Consider the following 22,563-nt stretch of genomic DNA (forward strand, 5'->3'; position numbering starts at 1 on the left):
ACTACCTCATGGTTACTGGACTTTCTTAACAACGAATATGCATTGTTGACATGTTCATCTTATTATTGTTAGTCACGTGTTTTTCCGATGTCAGTAAGCCAAGCCATACAGTACGTTTTCAACTTTTTCTATCCCACAAGATAGGAAACGGCTTGATTTGATTTCTCATGATATCACGCCTTTAACACTCCTGAGCTCACTCTAAAAGCCGGATCAGCCGTTAGAGTAGAATAACTATCAGTAGATGACTCATACTCTGGGATGGAAAGCATCCTGGGGTATACAAAGAGCTCAGCACGTCTAGAGCTGAAAAGCATGGATGAATAATGATAAAAATATACAAGTGGGAGTCTAAAAATGAACATTTCATTATCTGCTTTCCATTATAAGACTATGGAGCCTAGTGGACATACTGCTCGGCCCTGAATAATAGCGCTCTGGCATCTCATGTGTATATCATACCATTGTATCAATTGCACCTGTACCACTCTATCCTCTAAATACCACTGAATATGAACATGATAACCATTCACAACCTTGGTATAGGGTTATAAGTTCAGTATAACACAATGCAAATTGTTTTGTTTTCCTATTAAAAAAAAACATCTATGGATATAGTTTACATTAAACAGAATTTCTTGTATTTTTAGTTTAGAGGGGAAAGTTTTCCCTCATTTTGCCTTTTTTTTCCCTTCCTGCATTGTTAATTTATTATTTTCATTTTAAGCATAAAACTTAAAAAAAAAAACAAGTCGTAACATTTTGTTATTTCGCTTTTGCTGTGAACGCATCTTGTTCTAAGCTTTCATTTATCATTTGTTATACACTACCTTTCAAAAGTAAGTAAGGATTTTTTAGAAAGAAATTAATTTAAAAAATGCTGTAGTTTTGACGCTTTCTATTAATTAATTTCCACAAAAATATTAAGCAGCACAACTGTTTTCAACATCAAATCAGCATCAAATCAGCATGATAAAATGATTTCTGAAGGATCATGTGACACTGAAGACTGGAGTAAATTCAGCTTTGCATTACAGGAATAAATTACATTTTAAAATATGTTCACAAAGAAAACAATTATTTTAAATTGTTAAAATATTTCTGTATTTTTCATCAAATAAATGCAGCTATGGTGAGCCTAAGAGACTAATGCATTAAATTAAAAAAGTATATTAAAAAAAGTATATAAATATTTTTAAAAAATCATACACGACCCCAAACTTTTGAATGGTAGTGTATTTTGTTTAGATATATTTAGTCGCCTCAGGCAATAAATAAACAAAAAACTAGTTCTGCCAACATTAATCACATTATTTGTAGATAATACATTAATATTTTCAGCTATCTTTTTAAGGAAAGAACTGCCTGTTGTTTCTGATGCTAGTGTGCACGTGCAGTTGTCAGTTCTGATGGGCTTTAGTTTATCTCGCCGTCAGACAGAGGGCTGCTGGCTCAGTCGTGTCAAGAGATCAAAGCAGCGTGTAAAAGCCGCGGTAAATTGTCCCCGCGCTCCCTCAGGTGATAACAGGTGAGCCACTTTTCATTTCCCAGCACTCTCTCGTCTTGCCATCAACAAAGCCATACAACACAAGGTTATCAGCACTTCCCAGCATGCCCCATCCCAGACACCAAGACAGAAGCTTACATTGATAGTAAAATGTAAGAACGCAGTACTATAATGTCAATACCGCTTACAATGAGACTAAATGTGCACGCTGGCTAGAGAAAGAACTTAGAGAAAATTTTAGGCAATTTTATATATATATATATATGTATATATATATATAAAATGTATCAAAATCATATATATATATATATAATCCTATAATATATATATATATATATATATATATATATTGTATTAAAATAAAGAAAATGCCAAGATACATTAAATAAACTATATATAATTAGAAAAAATATATAATTAAAATATATTGTATATCTTAATTAATTTAAGTAATTTAAAAATAAAAACTAAAAAATGTATGTATTCTATATAAAATTACTTTATATATATTTAATTTATTCAATATTACACACTCTGTCTCATATATATATATATATATATATATATATATGTGTGTGTATTTTTAATAACATATTATTAAATTAATGATTAATTAATTAAGTACCAAAAAAACAACAACATAAAAACAAATTCTTTCACATATTTCATCACAGATTGTTGGCAGAAAGATTGGAGGACATGTTCTCATACCCTCAGCAGAGCTCAGTCTCTGGCTACCCATAGGTTGCTGCACATTCTCTTTCTGGGCCTGCTGGACGTTCTCTCGCTGTTCCTTGGCTTGTTGCATAGTGTGACTCTTCCACATCTTCCTCAGCTCCTCAACGTCCGTCTCTGAATCTCGAGTACCATCTCTGGTCAGTTTAGCCCCATCGGGGCTGCTTTCCTGTCCCGTGGCCTCGTCTGCTTCAGGGGCCGAGCTCTGAGAACCTGAGGAGGTCTGGCAGTGGGGTGGTTGCTGGTGGTCCTTGCTGGTGGGTGCGCTTGGCTGTTTGGAGCTCATTGAGGTGTTGGGCTGGGCAGTGTTGTTGGCTGGTTCTTCCTCCTCTGTATGACTGCGGTCAGCTGTTGGAGGTTCCAGGAGGAGGGTCTGCACGGATTGAGACGAGGCTCCCGATGACTTGTCCTCCTGCTGGAGCTCCTCTGTGGACTGCCGCTCCTCTCGGATGGGTGAGAGCTCTGACTCGGTGAAGACGTCCTCTGAGAAGGAGCCCTCGGTGCTACGGGGGGCAGTGCTGGCGCTGTCGTAACCCTCCCGCAGACGCTGATCCGTTTGATAACAACTTCTAGAAAACATGGCTTCAAGATCCCTGTGGTACAAACAGAAACAATGAGATGCATCTTCTAAAACTAGTATTCTAATTAAACAGTAGTAGTAGGAATTATTGTTTTTCTTAAAGGGATAGTTCACTTTGAAATTAATTTTTGATTCCTAGCTTATCTCAAGGGCATCCAAGATGTGGGTGTCTTAGTTTCCGCAGTATTTTTAATTTTGATATTTTTAGGTCAAACCGTTCTTGTCTGTCAGTCATATAATGGAGGTCTATGGTCACCACCTCAAAGAGTATGCACAGAGAAGTCCAAATTAAACATGATTTAATGACTCGTAAATGCAAGTACACATTGATGGCCTAAGACACGAAACGAGCGGTTTGTGTGAGAAAACGAACAGTATTTATATCATTTTTACCTCTTGTAACCACAGCCACATCCAAATGATCTGAGGGCGCAGGCAAGCGGCAAAAGTGATCTCTCGCACGTGTACGTCACTCATTGTTTACACAGAGATTTCAGATCTAAACATATTAGATGTACAGGAAATAGCAATGGAAGACGATTTTGATATCAACAGACAACGTTGCAAATGCGTGAGAGATCACTTCAGGCGCTTGCGCAGACCAAAGTGCCCAAGCCCTCAGATCACTTGGACGTGGCTGTGGTTACAAGAGGTCAAAACCATATAAATACTGTTCGTTTTCTCACACAAACCACTCGTTTGGGGTCTTAGGCCATCAATGTGTACTTACATTTACGAGTCATTGAATCATGTTTAATTTGGACTTCTCTGTGCATGCTCTTTGAGGTGGTGACCATAGACCTGCATTATATGACTGTCAGACAAGAACGGTTTAACAAAAAAAAAAAAAATCAAAACTGAAAATACTGCGGAAACAAAAGACACCTACATCTTGGATGCCCATGAGGTAAGCTAAAACATACCAAACATGTATTTCAAAGTGAACTAGCCCTTTAATTTTCTTTACATTATTATTATTCAGAATCTTCAAGAATTTGAATTAAAAACGTGTACTATAAAAACTGTTAACTGTGAAAAACTTGATAACATAATACAAAACTCTACTTCTGAACAACACAAGTAGAATTATGATCTTCAGTTGGTTTTGTACTACAGTAAAATATGTGACTAAGGAAACTTTTGATGCTCTTATTCACTGTTTCCAACCACTCGGACGCTTCTATATTAAGTCTAAAACGCACAGACGTCTTATCATGATATGTAATTTTAGATGTGGATTCTGCAGTAAAGCAACAGCCTGAAGCATCTGAAAGACAAGTGCACAATGACGTGTGTCTGTCTGGATGGTGCTTTAGTAAAAAGCACATGGGAGGTGGATGGCACTACATCATCAAAATCATTTGGAGCAATTAATACACGTGAATGCCAGCATAAAAGTGCACAAATGAAAAGTAGGTTTCTCTGTCTGTACATCTGCACGATCAAAGGCGCCTGGGCTTCAGATCCACTACTGAAACCCTGCAGTGAACCTGACTGATGAACCAACGAACACCGCTCTGAGCTGAATAAAACACATCATCATTCATAAACCAACAGAGGATATAAATATCTGGGGGTGGAAACGCTGCTAAAATCATTAACTTCTTATTACAAATCAAAATGGGTGAGTAATTCAGATGTAGGCGACTGAATTCACGCTTCATTAACCTTAGAGTAAAAATCCATTTCCTGTATAATAAAGCTGAACGCTGGATATCTAAAACAATCGTACAGCAGCGTGGTTCCTCAGACAAAATACTGATTTGTCACATGAGAGATCTTTAATCTAGATAAGACATCTGAAGATGAATCCAATTAATAACGAGTAATGCCGCTGCAATTTTCTCTTTTCATAATCTTTCTTAATCAAAACCATGACTCTGGTGGCTCAAGTCATTTTTATAATGTTATTTTTTTGGCCTTTGTGCTACTTATAGAAGAGTAAGGACAAGAACTTGGGCCATGTCCACACTAATACGTTTTCATTTGAAAACTATTTTTCCCTCTGGTTTGGCCTTCCATCCACACTGAGGCTGGATGTTCACACGGAAACGATTCTGAAGGGAAAACGCAAAAGTGGCGTTGCGTTATCACTTTTTGGGTGGGAAATCCGTGTGCATATGGTGACGCAAAAGTGTGTGAAATTCAATGCAGTATGAAAAATGCCTTTTATTTCTAAATTATGACAATTTTTGACGTAAAAATCATACTAACATTATAAGGGCACCCCAGGAAACATTGTAAAGTAATAGAAAAATCCAGTTCATGACGCCTTTAATCTGCTGAGGTGTGTGCCGTGCTGTGACAGTATGAAGTGAGAGGTCTTACGGGGGTACGGAGTCACGGATCTTGCTGTCGGTGATCTCTCTGTAGACGGCAGCAGACTGAACCTCGTCAAGTGGACACATGATCCCGTACTCCTCACAGCCTCTCTCCAGAACCAGAGGGTCCGTCCGGTGAGGGTCAAACATGATGTTGTTGGGTGTCACCAGCAACACCCCACTAACAACTCCCTGTGACAGAGGCAGTTACACATCAACACACATTATATATATATATATATATATATATTATAATGTTTTATATATTTTTGGGGGGGTTATATATGTGATGGAATAGAACTTGTATATATAACCCCCCCAAAAATATTTTTTTATAAAACATAATAATTATAAATAATAAAACGTAAATATATTTGATTATATATACAAAGTATATATATATATTTATTTTATTTATTTTTTTGGTTTTTGTAAAACACAATGTTTTTGAAAGAGGTTTCTTTTGCTCACCAATACTGCATTTATCTGAGCAAAAAGAGTAACAGCAATATTTTGAAAAAAAATTACGATTTCAAATAATGTTTTATTTTTATATATTTGAAAATGTAATCAGAAATCATTCTAATATGCTGATTTGGTGCTAAAGAAACATTTCTTATTATCAATGTTGAAAACAGTGCATAATACATTTATGGAACCCACAATAATTTTTTTTTTGGATAAAAAGAAAGTTCAAATGAATTTATTTGAAATAAAAATATCTTGCAACATTATCAATGTTGTTATGGTCACATCAATTTCATGTGTCCTTGTTTAATAAAAGTTATATATATATATATATATATATATATGTATAAAGAAAGAGAGAGAGATATATAATATATACATATACAGTACACACACATTTTATTAAATAGACGACGTCAGAGTAAGTGAGTTCATTCAGTAACGGATCCATCAGACTGATTTATCAGATCTGGGCTGTGTTTCCCAAATGCATTGTAAGCCTGAGTAGATCGTAGAGTCCTTTGGTGCAGCTGGTTTACAATCAATGTAGGCTCACGATGCTTTTGGGAAATGCAGGCCTGAATTGCTCTTTTTGAATGATTCATGAAAAGAATTGGATCATAAGAGTCCCTTGTTTGTGAACCAGACCACATTGATCACACTGCAGAACAACTGTTTAGTAAATTCAGTCTATAAGTGCTGGGGTGAATGTGAGGACAGGACATTTTTGACAGTCCCGAGGTGATTTTCTCTCACACTAACATCATTACACTCGTCAGACATAAAGATTTGCTAAGGAGAACAGATCAGTGCAGGAGACAGTAGCTCAACTCCTAACTCCATAAGCAAAACTTGGAGTTTTTTGTTTCCCAGAGGACAGAAGAAAAGCAGTGGTCTTATTAATGAATAACCTGAGGCAAAAAAGTTAAGATTGTGCAATCTTGGAGACGTTGCCAATTAGAAAAGTCGAGCGCAGACCCACCTTGCCATCCGTGATGTACTTGCAGTTGATTTTGAGGAACTTCTCAGTCAGCGCCTCTTCTTCCTCCGAGGTGGAGGAAACCACACGGGAGGACCGCAGTGCAGAGAAGGCTGGAGGGGCAGGAGCATCAGAGCGAGGTGGACAATTGGAGTCCTGAGAGACAGAAACGAGACACATTACAGCGAGAGCGAAAAAAAAACAGCAGCCACTCACTCGCATAACAAAAAATGACTGGAAATAGTAACAAATGCCTGTCATGACTCATGAAACTCTAGATGGCGCAGGCTGACCGGTCTGCTTCCAATCACATCAGGCTCTATAGGGCACAGCTGATTGGTTCCTGCCGTATCAGTAGCCAATGAGCTTGCTGTTCAACCTTCAAATACTGGTCAGCCTTTCCTGTAAGAGTTGCAGCGTGCTTTCAGAAACCCTTCCACTTCCCCAGCTCCACCTGTAAAGATCTACTCTGGGTAATTCATGTATGCTATATTGCACAGCATGTCTTATTTGCTCACAGCAGCGTGACGTGTATGTATTGGCAAAAGCAAGTCCGTACGAAGCAGCAATAACAGCAGCAGTAGTGCAGCAGATCTATCCGGCGAAGACCAAACATATCAACGTTGTCATATCCATTTCCATGTCGAAAACTCTATACTGTACTGTATATATGCTAAAATATCAATCATAACAGCTATTGTTACTGCAGTCAAATATAACTTTATATAGGATCAACTAAATTTGACAATAGTGCTGGTTTATGCCACACTTTTATTGTGTAAATATAGTAATTTGGTGGAAACTATGACAGTAGGAAAGAAAAATTCCAAATTCCAGTCTTCCTTAAAGATATAAATTGAAATAAATGCAGAGTAGATCTACTTTTGTCTCCGGTTTCTCGTAATTTTGTCCAAATATGAGAGTAATCTCACATGTCTCCTCAAGAGTTTCAAAGGGGATCTCAATGTCTTAAACTGCCCTCAGATTTTGTAGAGATCTCAATTTGAACTTGAATGTTTCTCATTAAATTCTTCTTAGACCAAATGATCTGGCTCTATTTAACCCTATGTCTGTACTCTTACTTTGTCAAAAATCTTTTTTAAATAAAAAAAAAATATTAAGCAGCACGACTATTTTCAATATAGATAATAATAAGAAATGTTCCTTGAGCATCAAATCAGCATATTAGAATGATTTCTGAAGGATCATGTGACACTGAAGACTGGAGTAATGATGCTGAAAATTCAGCTTTGCATTACAGGAATACATTACTATATAGTCAAAGAGAAAATGGTTGTTTTAAATTGTAATAATATTTTACAATCAAACTGTTACTTCTAGATTTTTGATCAAATAAATCCTGTCTGGGTGAGCGTGAGACCAAACTTTTTTGAACGAATTACGAACTGCAATGCATTAAATCATACTGATCTCAAACTGGTCTCATTCTGGGCTCTTATTGGTCTCATACTGGATTGAACCTAAAACCGGAAGCGTGTGTGTGTGTGTGTGTGTGTGTGAATAGGCATGAATAGTCAGAGCCGACAGCGGGAGCAGAGAGTGGGCGCTGGGTCTCCTGGAAACACAACCTCCTGCCCACAGCTGTCTGCTTTCCTCGGACACACACACACACACACACACACTGACTCTTCATCTCTCCTGCTCTCACTCTCTATAAGGCAGTAAATGTGTTTACAATAGAGATTCTGTCACAGCACAGTATACATTTTGTGTGAAAATCTCACTAAAATCACAGACGCTCACCATTGATGTGCATCTCAATTATAGTAATTCAAGGCAGAGGATACTTGAGTAGAATACCGATATTTTAACACGATAATTAGTGTCCATATCCATAGTGTCTTTTATCCATACTTTAACATCTATCTATCTATCTATCTATCTATCTATCTATCTATCTATCTATCTATCTATCTATCTATCTATCTATCTATCTATCTATCTATCTATCTATCTATCTATCTATCTATCTATCTATCTATCTAAACACATACACACTATTCAAAAGTTTGGGGTCAGTAAGAGTTTTTAAAGAAATACTTTTATTCAGCAAGGTTGCATTAAATTGATCAAAAGAGTAATGTTCATAATTCATTATAATATCACAAAAGATGTCTAATTCAAATAAACATCATTTGAAAATTCTATGCATCAAAGAATCCTAAAAAAAACAACACAACTGTTTTTTTTTTTTTACATAGATTTTTATTTTTTGCAGTTTTTTGTCTTTATTATGAGAGGACAGTTACTTGACAGAAAGCAAAGTTGGAGAGAAAGAGGGGGATGAGTTTAGGAAAGGTCCACGAGCCGGGATTTGAACTCGGTTATATGTCGCGTTATATGTCGGCGTGCTGCCCACAAGGCTAGGCACCGACCGTAGCACTTTTATTACATTGATAATAATAATAAAAAATTCTTGAGCACCAACTCAGCATATTAGATTGATTTCTGAAGGCTCATGTGATTGAAGAAGACTGGAGTAATGATGCTGAAAATTAATTTAAAATTGTAATATTTCACCAAACTGATGTTTTATTGTACCGACCCCAAACTTTTGAATGGAAATGGGCGTAAATTCATCCCTTTCTGCCGCCGCCACTGCTCATAATCAAGCACAATGTCTGCGTCAGAACGCTATGAATAATAAAGACAACATTTTATTCACACATTCAACACATTTGCAATTAATATTTATAATCCAAACCTCTCGTTCTCACACAATCTTCCATGACAAGCACAGCGGCCTCTGTTCCCGCCCTCTGGCCTCAACATCGCACATCCCGCGTGCCGTGACAGTCCGGCCCACCCATCAGATCCCACAATAAGCAACCAGAGTCAAAACATGCCTTCATGAAACCATGTTCACTTTTAACACTCTCCGCCTATGCCAAACACAGTCTCTCCTTTTCTGGCAGCACAGGAAGAAGGCGTTTGTCTCGCTCAGCGCCGGAAGGAAAGATCCACCGGTGTAACGTGCACTGAAACACAAATAGCTTAGTGTATTTCCAGAGCTCTGACGCCGGCTTGCTGTTTATAGATCGGTTCATTATCAAAGCTGTTATTAACCACCGGAATACAAAAGGGCATCTTAATGTTCCCGGGAAAATGTTGATTAGGAACTTAGGAAAAGTTTAAAAGAACAAACAACACCTTCCTGCAGGCTGTAGAGCTTTACTCAGGATTTAAGGAAGGATAAAAAGATCGGTGTCTCTGTGCTAGGGATCTGCAAATCTATTTATATATATATATTTTTAATTGACTATTCGGTCCTAAAAGTTGACGAAATTCACTTCTAGCAAAACATTCTGTCAAGGTGTTTTGGAAAAATATGCATCGTGCCAAGAAATTACAAGTTTACAAATAAAAATTAATAAAATATAAATAAAAAAAGAAAGATACACACATTTTTTACTATACAAACAAAAATGGTTATATTAAAATAAATAAAAAACAGATAAATACAAAAAAAAAAAAATTATATACAAATTAAAAAATGACAAGACTCTACACAAGTCCTTTTTACAAACAAAAAATATTCTAGTAGCTCACACAATTCAGTGTGAAATCAGATTAAACCAAACTGACTTCAAATGATTCAGAGATTGAGATCAATTGCAGGGCAACCAAAAACAGAAGACATTTATAGCACTTATTCGTACCAGTATCGGCCAATAACGTCTTTCAGTCTCAACTGATTGACTCAGGTTGTCAATTCATAAACAACAACATTATTCAGCAATCGATACGACTCAATTACTCTGGCACAAGGACGGCATACAGGCCAACACAGACGGGTTCATGCGCACAGTGACTTTCTGCAAAGACAAAAAATCTAGTCTATGGGTCGAGAAACATGCATTCAGTGCTTCTTGAAGAACATCTCATGAGTTTTACCAAAGCACATCAAAGACACCGTGGGAGAGAGACCAACAGTGTCCTCTGGCTGGGTGACGTTACTATCCGACATAGAGGAGGAAAAAAGTCTGTCTTCATGTCCTCTAGACCATCTGGAGCTTACGCTGGGCTGGTTTCACACGGCCTCAGTGAATCCAGCCTGAGGGAGACCAGTGGCTTGATTTAGAACCTAAGCCTGGAAAAAGGGCACTAACCCTGTTTGCAGGGCTCCGCATGTGGGTGGTTGACATCCATGTGATCATTAGATCACCACCGGACTGATTTCAACTTCACACACACACACATTTCAACAGCTCATGTTAATGACTGTAAAGGCTAACACAGAGAATGCACCACACCAGCTGACTCCAATATTAACGGAGATCAACAACAGCACTTTTAATTAACTGTCATCTGTGGATTTGTTTATATGCAGAGGTTTGACATGAAATATTAGAACAACAACCTGCAGCTCCATCTGGTGACCAGAAACAGGTTCTGCAGGGGAAAAGTCAAAAGCACCTGACAGATATCACTGAAATAGGTGTCTCCATTCCCCTTGGAGCCGTTCACATCCTTAGATTCAGAAACTATTAGTTTCTATGGCAACGCTCAAGATCCCAAAATGGATCCATATGTGGCTTTGTTGTTATTGAAAGCCAAATATTTCATCACTACCTTAATTTGATCTAAACAAAGAAAGTGCACCAAGTTACACTGGATATAGTGAAACGGCAACCAGTAAAATGTCGAGGTACACTCCCATTCAAACGCTTGGGGTTGGAAAGATGTTTTAAACGTTTTGAAAGAAGTCTCTAATGCTCACCAAGACTGTATTTATTTGATCAAAAATATAGAAAATAAATTATGTGAACATTTTTGAAATATTATTACAACTTCAAATATCTGTTTTCTATTTGCATATATTTTAAAGGGGTGGTTGATTATGATTTAACTTTTCTAACTTTAGTTAGTGTGTTACTAAAGTTGCTGTTTGAGCATAAACAACATCTGCAAAGTTACGACGCTCAAAGTTCAAACCAGCAAAGGAAGATATTTTCTTTTACAGAAATCAGGACTACAACAAACGGCTGGTAGAGACTACAAGCAGCTCATTTGCATTTAAAGGGACACACACAGAACACACGTTTTTGCTCACCCTCAAAAAGGGACGATTTTAACATGCTATAATAAATGATCTGTGGGGTATTTTGAGCTAAAACTTCACATACACACTCTGGGGACATCAGAGACTAATTTTACATCTTGTAAAAAAAAATTTTTTTTTTATTATATTTTTTATCATTATACCACCCCTTTAAAATAAATTATATATACACACTGATTCCAAAGTTTTGAATCGTATACATGACTCCACAAAGGTCAAATAAGAGTTTCTTTCATGATAAAGTTTTCTTGTAACTCCAAGATAACATGCAGTGCTAACTTAACATAACCTTGTAATCTCTGTTGATCTGCAGAGTTTCATGCTGTTATTGACCGAAGAAAAGCATCACAGGAGTTTCTGGGCATAAAATCAGACCAGTAACACTGAGACAAAGTGACCTTACCATGTGTCAGCCAACACCACTGGTAATTAACACTGGCCATCTCTATCTCACACACACACACACACACACACACTCGTTTTCTTGTGAAACAGACTAAATTTAGCATACAGCAGGAAGGGAGGGTGAGATCAGGATGATACGAGACAAAAACTCCTCAGAAGCCTCAATTCAAAGTCACCAGATTTAATAGACGGAGTCAGAGCTGCATGTATTGTCAGACTTTTGATTATCGGTACACAGTAGTGTTGGGCGATACGCTTAATTGTATTGTTATTAGTGTCATTAAAATGTTTGTTATTGTATTGTTATTAGTGTCATTAAAATGTTTTGTTAATGTGCTGGCTATGGACAAATTAAAATGCTTATAAGCAACAATGTTTCTTAATTTAAATTAGGGCTGCAACTAACGATTATTTTGATAATCGATTAATCGGACGATTATTTTTTCGATTAATCGATTAATCGGATAAAAATGTATTTAATTTTTTTGTTTATTATAACTAAATAAAACCCTAAAAACCACACTCTTTTGTATGTTAAACAATCTACTTAATACAGACAACTTCATTATAAAGAAAAACAACAAATAAAAAAAATATATATGACCATAACCTATGACAAAAATGCTATTGTAAACTAGATTAGTGGATAACTCAGAAAAACTTAGCCTAGACATATCACAAGTGCACAATAATTTTATAAAATCTGAACATTTAGTGAAAAAAACATTGCTTAGTGGGGAACAAATAAGAGACAATAAGTGTAGCACTAACTATGGTAAAACGTTACACATTGCTCTTTGTATTGTTGTTATACATTCATGAAAAACATCGTAAAAATCAGATGCACAGCTGTTTTAAATGTAAAGCACAGCTGTTTAGTGAGGAAGCAAAATATAATAGATAGGACAGAACAAGAAAGGCTATTAATAAGCTTTCATTGCGCAAAAGTATTATGACATGATCATGAAAGAGCTGCACAAAGTGCTTATGCGCATCGCGAGCGCTGAATGATGAAGCAACACGGAGTCACAGGGCGGCGCGCAGCTCTTCAGTGTTCGCCGCATTAAAGTTAAAAGCACCAAGGAAAGAGAAAGACATATTGACTGTGTATTATACAGTATCTTTGCAATAGTTTATTAAGCCTCTTCTTTTAACAGTTTTAAATTTCAGTTAGGCTACTGTGCACGTGAAGAACAATTATACTGCGCCGACTCTACTAGTGTTGTGATCTAACAGACACTCAGTAGAAAGTGAAAAGTTACAGCAATAAAAGTCTAGCAAGATAGTCATTATATTACGAAACCATAGAGCTTTATCTACGGATCAATTATAATAATAACATTGAATCATCTTGGAAAGAGTTTCATCATGTTAACTGTTGTAACCGAACGCGACGCGCTGTTTGAACACCGAATAGAGAATGACTGACAGCCGCAGTGGAGGGAAAAGCTTAGGTTAACTTTAATTTAATTACTTAAATATACATTTCTATCTCACATTATACTATAGTGTGGTTTCATAAAGTATACACGATTAACGTAGGTCACCTATTTTGGTTTCAAAACGGCGAATTTGCCGAAAGGTGAATGATTTTCGTGTATACTGCATATTGATAGCGGTTTCCTGATGCCCGCAGATTAGTTCAAACTCACGGAATCAAGAGCGCGCATGCGAGACAGAAGATAATGTGCTCCAAACCGTCCGTGTCTGGTCTAGTCTACTCTAGGTGGAATAGATACCAAGTACCAAGACTTTCTACAGCCAATAAATTCACAGACATGCTGCTGCTGCACATGTAACATCCATGAATTAACTTAAACCCCCAATAGCAGATCTATACAGGTGGAGCTGGGGAAGTTGGAGGGTTTCTAGAAGCATGTTGTAGACTGCCAACAGCAACACTACCAGTATTGGAATGTTGAGCCGCAGCTTATTGGCCGCTGGCAGAACAGCAACCAATCAGCTGCTCCATGTGGATAATAATGTGATTGCTATCAGAGAATGTCTAATTGAAGAGAATTGGCACTGGCTGGTTACTTCCGGGTTCTGGACTGGCTGCAGTAACGCGACTCTGTCCATGCGGGGGCGCTCGCGGTCGAGTGCAGAATGAATGGGAGTCAATGGGGTTTCACCCCCAGAAATCCACTTTTCTCAGGATGTAATTTTTTGTCAAGTAATTTGAAAGTTGCATTCAAAAGGGAGGGCTAGGAGAATACACTCAGCTGAAAATTGCATTTTTAAGTTCACTTATCTGCTATAAAAATCCATTCAAAAATGTGATGACGTCACACAATAGCAGAATGCTAGCGTGTTCCGGCCAACAACGGCCTAACCTGTAAGACATCGAAAGGACATAAGTACTCGTTCATTCGACTTTTGGCCTAAAATCTATATTGAACTTGCGGAATCAACAATAAAATCTATGTTGATTTAACGAATAGCAGGTGAAAGAGACACATTTAGCCGTTTAGCCCCATAGACTCCCATTCATTCTGCACTCGCGATCACCTCCAGTGGAATTCTAATGGAACTGCAACCAAGATGATACACAATGGGGCTAATAGGAAGTGCCAAGGCTCTCCGTTGGACGGGCTCTGATGCTATCAAATGAGTTAAGGACCGATCAGCTTCCGCCATATGGTTTCATGCCAGAACTAATTAATATAAACAAATGTGACCACAGTATTTACATATTCATACATTAATTACAATAATTAAAACATAAATACATTTAGTATTCAAATATTCCTCAAACTACCATGGTAGTACCTGGTATTTATTTACTGGTAAATATAACTATTGATTAATGACACACTACAGCAGCAGTAGAGGTGAGAGAATCCATGTACTTCCCCAAGCAAATAAACTGCACCCTGTGGTCAGCGTTCACTATTGCTTTTAATTACACAAACATGCCAGTGCATCCGCTTTATTAATTAATACAAGCTCAGTCTGTAGCACTGCAATAATGGCTTTGTAATGAAAATATTGCTACAGCCTGGGAAAAGAGCCATTTGCTTTACTGAAGTGCTTTCTTTACACTACTGAATCAAACTGCACCTGGCTGACCCTGCTGTGTCTCTGGAGGACTCAGTGTAGTGTGCAGGGAAAAAACTCTATGGCTGAGGAGGACAATGAGCACGGGTGCCTAATTTAACTTACATGCAAGTAGGGGTTGCAATTTTCAGCATTGCCACAAGGGGCGCTCTAGCAAACATTAGCATAAACTGTCTTCTTCTACAGTCAGTTTTCTCTTTCAGGTCACATATGTCAGGGCTAAGCAACAGTTTGAAGACAATCGCTCTGAGCAAAGTAGCTGAAGTCAATTGCTGCGTCCCAATTCGCTTACTTATACTACGCCCTAAAAGTATGTACTCTTTTTGTGAGGAGTGTGTAGCAAAAGAGTAGGCAAGCTTTGGGACATACTATCACGTCATCTTTAACGGACAGCTCTGTCGCGTGCTGCGCTCATCCTGTCACCGTAAACTGCCCTGTCAATCATCTTGTCACAGTTAATCCTCCATTCTATCTAATTTTATTTCCTACCGTTTCGGAGAGCACGTTCATCTGCCAGTTGTGGGTCTTTCATGCTCTCCTCGTGTGTTTGCAATTTGAATATAATGATGCATTTAAAACGTAATGGCTAAACTTGTCTTTACAAAAGTTCACAATGCTGCCTCAAATGCAATATAATGTGGACAACATTGAATAAATTCATTTCGTCAGGTTAGATACTGATAATTAATCACTCAAAGCTGTTTATCTAAACCTCTCTACACAACCGCGGGGACTCGCGTGTCCTCCGTATCGACTACGTGTCTGTAGTTTTTTAACACTTTTTTACTCGTGTTTGTAGTTCTAACCGAATCCTCGTCCGACGCGCAATGGTTTGTGGGCAATATCAGCCGTTAGAGTGTGCATCGATCTACACTTCGGATTCTGACCGGAAAAAGTAGACCATCCGGGTATCTTTGAAACACTAATTTCAACATACTACGATTTGGGACGTACTAATTCTATTTTCGAATACTATTTAGGACGGATAGTATGCGAATTGGGACGCAGGGAATGTGTTTATACTTAGCTACCTGGTTAATTATTAATAACAAATCCGTTTGACATTTGAAGGTAAATCTTTTGCCCACTTGAGTACTCAGCATATAGCATATACTTAATAACAATAATATATATATATATATATATATATATATATATAAACTTTTGAAGCTAGTAATTTTTTATAAATTCAGCATTTTTTTTCTTATAGACTGTAAACATCTTTTTATGTAAAATATCTTATTCAGGCATTTTGCAGATTCCCCAGGCCGCATGTAAACTTTTGACCACAACTTTATACAGTAGTGGCTTAAAAGTGATGTCCCTGGCCTAGAAAAATTAACATCTTTACCTTTTATTCAAATATTAATTAAGAGTTTGTTAAAGATTTTGTAAGCATATTGTGTAGTTGTACTTGGAGTAAAGTATTTTATTTGAATTCTTATTTTATTTTATTGTGAAAACGCAAATGAAACATGCCAAATTTTGCTGATTTAATTTTAGCAAGGCTGTAATAATAAAAATAAATATGAACACATGCAAAAACAAGAGAGAACCAACAAAATATTAATAAATGATTATGTTGTAGTCAATGTACGCTTTTTCCTGTGAGCTTTGTTTTTAAATGCAGTGTTTTTTGCACCGTAACATAAAACACGTAACCTTTTTTTGCCAAAAAAATTAAGTGATTTGTTCATCCCTTATATTTGTATCGTAACCAAAAAATTGATAAGCTCCATTACCCAGTTCTATACATCAAACCAGAAATGGCTTATTTCTCAGGGATTTAGATGAAGTGCTTCTAAGAATGAGGTCAAGTCAACACAGCTCATGGCAGGTATTTGATTACAGAGGGTGTGTAAATATCACGTCTGACGGTGAAAAACCATAGCCTTGAGCCACGTGATCAAAAGCAAATTTACAAAAGCCAATCTATTTGTGTCGTATAAATATTTTATGTATCAATCTGTCCTTCGTTGGTAACTAATATTAGATCGACACTGGCATATTTGGAAATAATTAAAGTTGAAGCATGTAAAAACAGAATTGCAAACATTATGAATGTTTTCAAAAGGTTTTCCTGAACACTTCTTCCATCTGACATTGAGTGTTTTGATAGCATCAGAGAGCCACAATATTTACATTTTTAAAGGATTCATCCTATGAATGTCTTCTAGTTGTCTGCATATTAAACTGGGATACAAGGAAGTATTTTAACAATTACATTCAACATGTTGTTGACATTGAGTTATCGAACATCAATAATTCCAGCTCCTTTTCGTCTTGACAAACACATGGATACCTCGACTACCCAATAGAGAGCTTTTCTGCAAGACTGGCATTCTTCCTATCAGCTGATGAAAAACAAAGCACAGCATTTCCTTACTAACAATAAACAGCAGCATTTCCTGGTGTCACCTCATGATTTCACTGTTCCATTAAGGCCCTCTCACATGATTCCTGTAAACCAGAAAGCTTAAGATAACAAAAGCACACAGAGCTTCAATTCTGAAAAATTGTTCAAAAAATTCCAAGAGAGTCTTCAGTATGAACGCAAGCCATGCTCAGGGTGTGAGGGTCCTTCAACAGCGCAGGACAATGTGAGCGGAGTGGAGCGGCAACAATTTCCCCTCCACGCTCCAAGCATTATATAATCACTCCGCTCCAGCTCCGCTCCGGGTTCACCATTTACCGCTCCCGCTCCACTCCTCGCTCACTGATATCAGAAACACCGCTCCGTGTTCGCTCCCCAAGGAAATTCCAAATAAAGTATTTAAGTATGCTTTAAAATCTCACAAAATGTCTCCTCATCATAATAGATACATAGGCATAGTAAATAAAAAAAAAAAACAACGTTAGGAGAATAGTTGCAATGTTGTTTATTGGATTTGGATAGTGTGCAAACTTTTCCTATGACATATGCTTATTACAGGTTATCAGCATTATAAATTAAATATCATTGCTGCTTTTTGCAGAGCACATTTTGTTTGGAAAGAAGAAAATAACTACGTTTTCATCAGTTATTTATCTACGGGTCGCTACATTTCTCACAGATTCATGCTCATTTAAAATCAAATACTGACAGATAGCCGACTGTATGATTACATTTGTTTGAATGCAATGCATTAGTGAGAAAGCGATTGCGTTGGTGAGTGTTACCTGTTTAAAATGTGCTTTCACCCCACCCGATCCAGCGCCCCATCTCATGAAAGTGCGTAGGCTATCTATATTTTATTTCTCGTGGGCATATACGATACGCACTTAATGGCCAGAACGCACTTCACACCCATACTAACCAAGGGGTTTAGTGTGCGTCATTTGCACGCACAAACAATTTTTTGGCATATAATAGCTAATAGGCACGAGAAATAAAATGTGTGCTATAGATTCGCACTTTCATGAGATCGTGCCCGCTCATATTCAGTACAGGCTTGATAACTATAACCTCCCGCAGCCACTCATGTCCATCGGCGTCATCATAACCCTCACATTTTTTTCTGATTTGAGTGATCCATCTGTATCATGCTAGCGTAATGTGTTGAACACGTGAATCCTTACTAAAAATGCAGTTCTATAATGAGCCGTTGGCATGAATTGTCCTTGTGATAGAGCGGTAGTGGAGCGCGCTCGGAGCGAGGGAAAACCACGACGCTCCGACTTTTAAAAAATCCGCTCCGCGCTCCATTCAAAATCATGCCGCTCCACTCCTCGCTCCGCTCCCACTCCACTCCGCTCACATACTCTGGCGCAGGTTAAATGATGAGGCTTGTGTGGTGTGAAGAAGGAAATGTCACATACCCCGGTCACTTTCTCCAGGTCAGCTTCAGAGGAGGTGGGAGAGAGTGGGCTGCTGGGACTGAAGGAGGGAGAGCTGCCCGCACTGGACGCGTACTCCGGATCAGGAACATACAGGACCTGCAAACACAACCGCAGCGTAACACTTTATAAACACCAGCCAGTGACTGCATGCATGGATGAACAATCAATACGCACATACAGGCTGGTCAACTTATGTAAATGAGGACATACTGTATCATAGAGCTCTAGTGTTTTGTAAGAAGATAATAATAATGTACAACTAACCTGAAAATAAAACCGTTTGCATTTTTATACTTTATTTTTTTTAAAATATGCTACGGTTACATCAGAATAATTGTATGGATGGAAGCTAAATATTGCTACGTTTGTAAAATTTGATTTAAAATTTAAAATTTCATATTAAATAAATGCAATAATGGCATCACCATGGAAGCTGGTCACAGAACAAAAAATAAAAAGGTAATTGCGACTTTTTTCTCTCACAATTGTGTAATATTAAGTCGCAATTGCGAGTTGTAAAGTCAGTGCATTCAGAATTGCATGTTTATATATCGTAATTCGGACTTTATAACACGCAATTTGAAGATATAAAGTCAGAATTGTAAGATATAAACTTGCAATTCTGAGGAAAAACGTCATTCTTTTTTTTTTGCTTAGAATTGGACTTTATATTATACAATTGCGAGTTTATATTTCAGAATTCGGAGAAAAGATGTCAGAATTGTGAGAGAGAAAGTCTCAATTGCGTGATATAAAAGTCAGAATTGCATGTTTATTTCTCGCAATTCTGACTTTATAACACGCAACTGCAAGTTGTTTTGAATACTGTACATCACAAACAGTCTACATTTTGAAATTGACATTTTTTTAAACACTTTCCAAAATATTTAAAAAATATATTTATTTAATATATAAATTATAGAATATAAATATAATTACATTTTATATTATTAAGTTAAGTTCATCCTATCTTAAGTGGTCTCTCTCCTTTATTTTTTAAAATGTATTACGGTTACATCAGAATAATGTTATGCTGATATTGCTACGTTTGTAAAATTTGAAGCTGAAATTTAACAAATCTGTTTGGAATCTGACATATTAAATAAATGCATTAATGGCATCACCATGGAAGCTAGTTTCCACTACAGAAAAAAAATTAAAAAGGTAATTGCGACTTTTTTATCTCACAATTGTGTGACAAAGTTGCAATTGTGAGTTGTAAAGTCAGTGCATTCAGAATTGCATGTTTATATATCGCAATTCGGACTTTATAACACGCAATTTGAAGATTTAAAATCAGAATTGTAAGATATAAACTTGCAATTCTGAGGAAAAACATCATTCTTTTTTGTGTGCATCACAAACAGTGTACATTTTGAAGTTGGAAAAAAATGTATATATCCAAAATATATATAAAAAATATTTATTTAATATATAAATTATAGAATATTTAGAATATAAATATAATTACATTTTATATTATTAGGTTCTTTAAGTTCATCCTATCTTATGGTCTCCCTCCAGGTGCCCCTCAGATTTCTGAACACCAAACAGGACTCCACTCGAGTTAGTTTGGGGGCGGTAGAGTCCGAGTGGAGGGGCTGTTCAGCAGTCCGAAACACCGGGGAGGACTACGCTAATGGAAGGAGCCGCAGAGTTTGGTCACGTGATCCGTGCTGAGAGCCCTCCAGCTGTACTGTGTCAGGCGGCGGTCGCCATCTCCAGCGCCCGAGTCTATCTATTACCCTCTCATTACTGTGCCCAGCACCACGTGAATATCAACCATCAGAGCTTGAGCTTCAGCTCTGCTTAACATGTACTTGAGAGGAGATGATGAAGCAACACTAGTGCTGTTTAGCAAGAGATCTTTCAGAACTGCTCATGCACTGACTGGAAGAGAGAAGTCATTAATCACTGCATCTATCTGAGAGATATCATCTGGTTAAATGTCATATCGGCCAATAATTGATATGCTGTTGCGCTATATTAAACAGTGAAAGATTGATTCTTTGTCTAGCACTAGACAGAGATCTAATGGTAAGAGAGTGAAGCGTTGTAATGAGTGTCTGCAGATGAATTCAGTTAAGAGTGTGTGATTTTTGTGACCTTATAGCCTGTATGTAATAGGATTTACAACCTTTTCTACTTTTGTAATGTGAAATTTCAGAGCAAAACAAGATATTTAAAGAATAAAAGCTAAAAGTTGGGTTTTAACTATAGGGATTACAACATTAGCTTTCCTAAAGAAAATATAAAACCCCATTTTACTGCAGAAAGGCAGGTATTTACATATTTACAAGTGAAATACGATATTAAACATGTTAAAATACATACCTGACCGGGAACCACATTTCTGGAGAAGAGTTTGTTGAGCTGAACAAGTTCATTGGGAGTGGTGTCAAACTTCAGCGAAATGCTGTTTAGAGTGTCCCGCGACTCCACCTGCACAACAAATGTACAAAAACACGTAAAACAAGGAAAAAGGAGAAGAGAAAAACATTTCTTTGGGTTCCTTTAGGTCTACATAAGGTGGATGTCCTACGCTACCGTTCAAACGTTAGGGGTTGGTATTGTCTCTTATGTAAAACAATATTTTCTATTTGAATATATTTAACAAGTGCTGTGATGAAAAGGTGCATTCTTACTCTAGCATAATTACTCTAGTCTTTAGTGTCACATGATCCTGATTTGCTGTATTTATTATTATCAGTTAGAGGTCGACCGATTAATCGGTTTTGCCAATTAATCGGCACCGATAGTTGATTGGTGGAACTATCGTTATCGGCAAAAATCCGCATCCATCATAAACAAACTCCAAACAGCTCCAGGTGGTTAATAAAGGCCTTCTGAAGCAAAACGATGAGTTTGTGTAATATTTAAAACTTTCTAAAGTAAAATAACTGGCTTCTGGCCAAACGAACATATGGATTCCACTTAAGTGTAAAGAGCAACTTATGCGAATAATGTGACATACTGCTGATATTTATGCTACGCCATAACGCACTTCGCTACTTCTGACGTCACAAGTTTCGTAAGTTGCACATTAGGGGCAAGTAGACTGCGTATGGCCGGAAGCTAGAGTTTTACTTGAGAAAGGTTTAAATGTGAATATTTTTCTTACACAATCTCATCGTTTTGCTTCAGAAGGCCTTTATTAACCCCCTGGAGCCGTTTGGAGTTCGTTTATGATGCACGTTTTTCAGCTTTAATCTGTTGGTTGCAATCTACTGCCATATTTTTTTTTTTATAACTACGATTATATAACTGTATTCATCTGAAAGAAGAAAGCCAGTCGCCTCTGTTTGGGAAAAAGACACACGCATGCAGTAAAAGTCATCAAAACGGTCTAGACAAACTCAACATTTCCCAGGCATGGGCAGCACAAGTTTCCTTCTGAGAGGCAGGAACTGTGAATAATCAAATGAAAGTCAAATGCATTCTTGTTTAAAAAAATAGGATGCATTAAAGATATAAATATGAATCAACAATATATCTATATCGTCATATATTTTTTTTATAACTCCGATTATATAACTGTATTCATCTGAAAGAAGAAAGTCATATAGGGGGTGAGAAAATCATGGGCTAATTTTCATTTTTAAAGTGAAC

General features: G+C 37.1%; 1 protein-coding gene across 3 annotated transcripts in view; it reads right to left on the reverse strand.

Moving 5' to 3' along the window:
• The window catches only part of oxr1a (oxidation resistance 1a), an 89,437-nt gene that overhangs the window by 18,835 nt on the left and 48,039 nt on the right, over positions 1 to 22,563 (reverse strand). For all 3 annotated transcript variants that reach the window (XM_039650885.2, XM_089117935.1, XM_039650887.2), the window contains exons 3-7: positions 21,289 to 21,396; positions 18,934 to 19,050; positions 6,594 to 6,746; positions 5,151 to 5,335; positions 2,219 to 2,835 (exon numbers count right to left, since the gene is read on the reverse strand). In XM_039650885.2, the coding sequence (XP_039506819.2) occupies positions 2,219 to 2,835; positions 5,151 to 5,335; positions 6,594 to 6,746; positions 18,934 to 19,050; positions 21,289 to 21,396 (1,180 nt within the window). The remainder of the gene's footprint in view (positions 1 to 2,218; positions 2,836 to 5,150; positions 5,336 to 6,593; positions 6,747 to 18,933; positions 19,051 to 21,288; positions 21,397 to 22,563) is intronic.

Source organism: Pimephales promelas, chromosome 12 (genome assembly GCF_988280905.1).
Source record: "Pimephales promelas chromosome 12, fPimPro1.hap1.1, whole genome shotgun sequence".
NCBI lineage: Eukaryota > Metazoa > Chordata > Actinopteri > Cypriniformes > Leuciscidae > Pimephales > Pimephales promelas.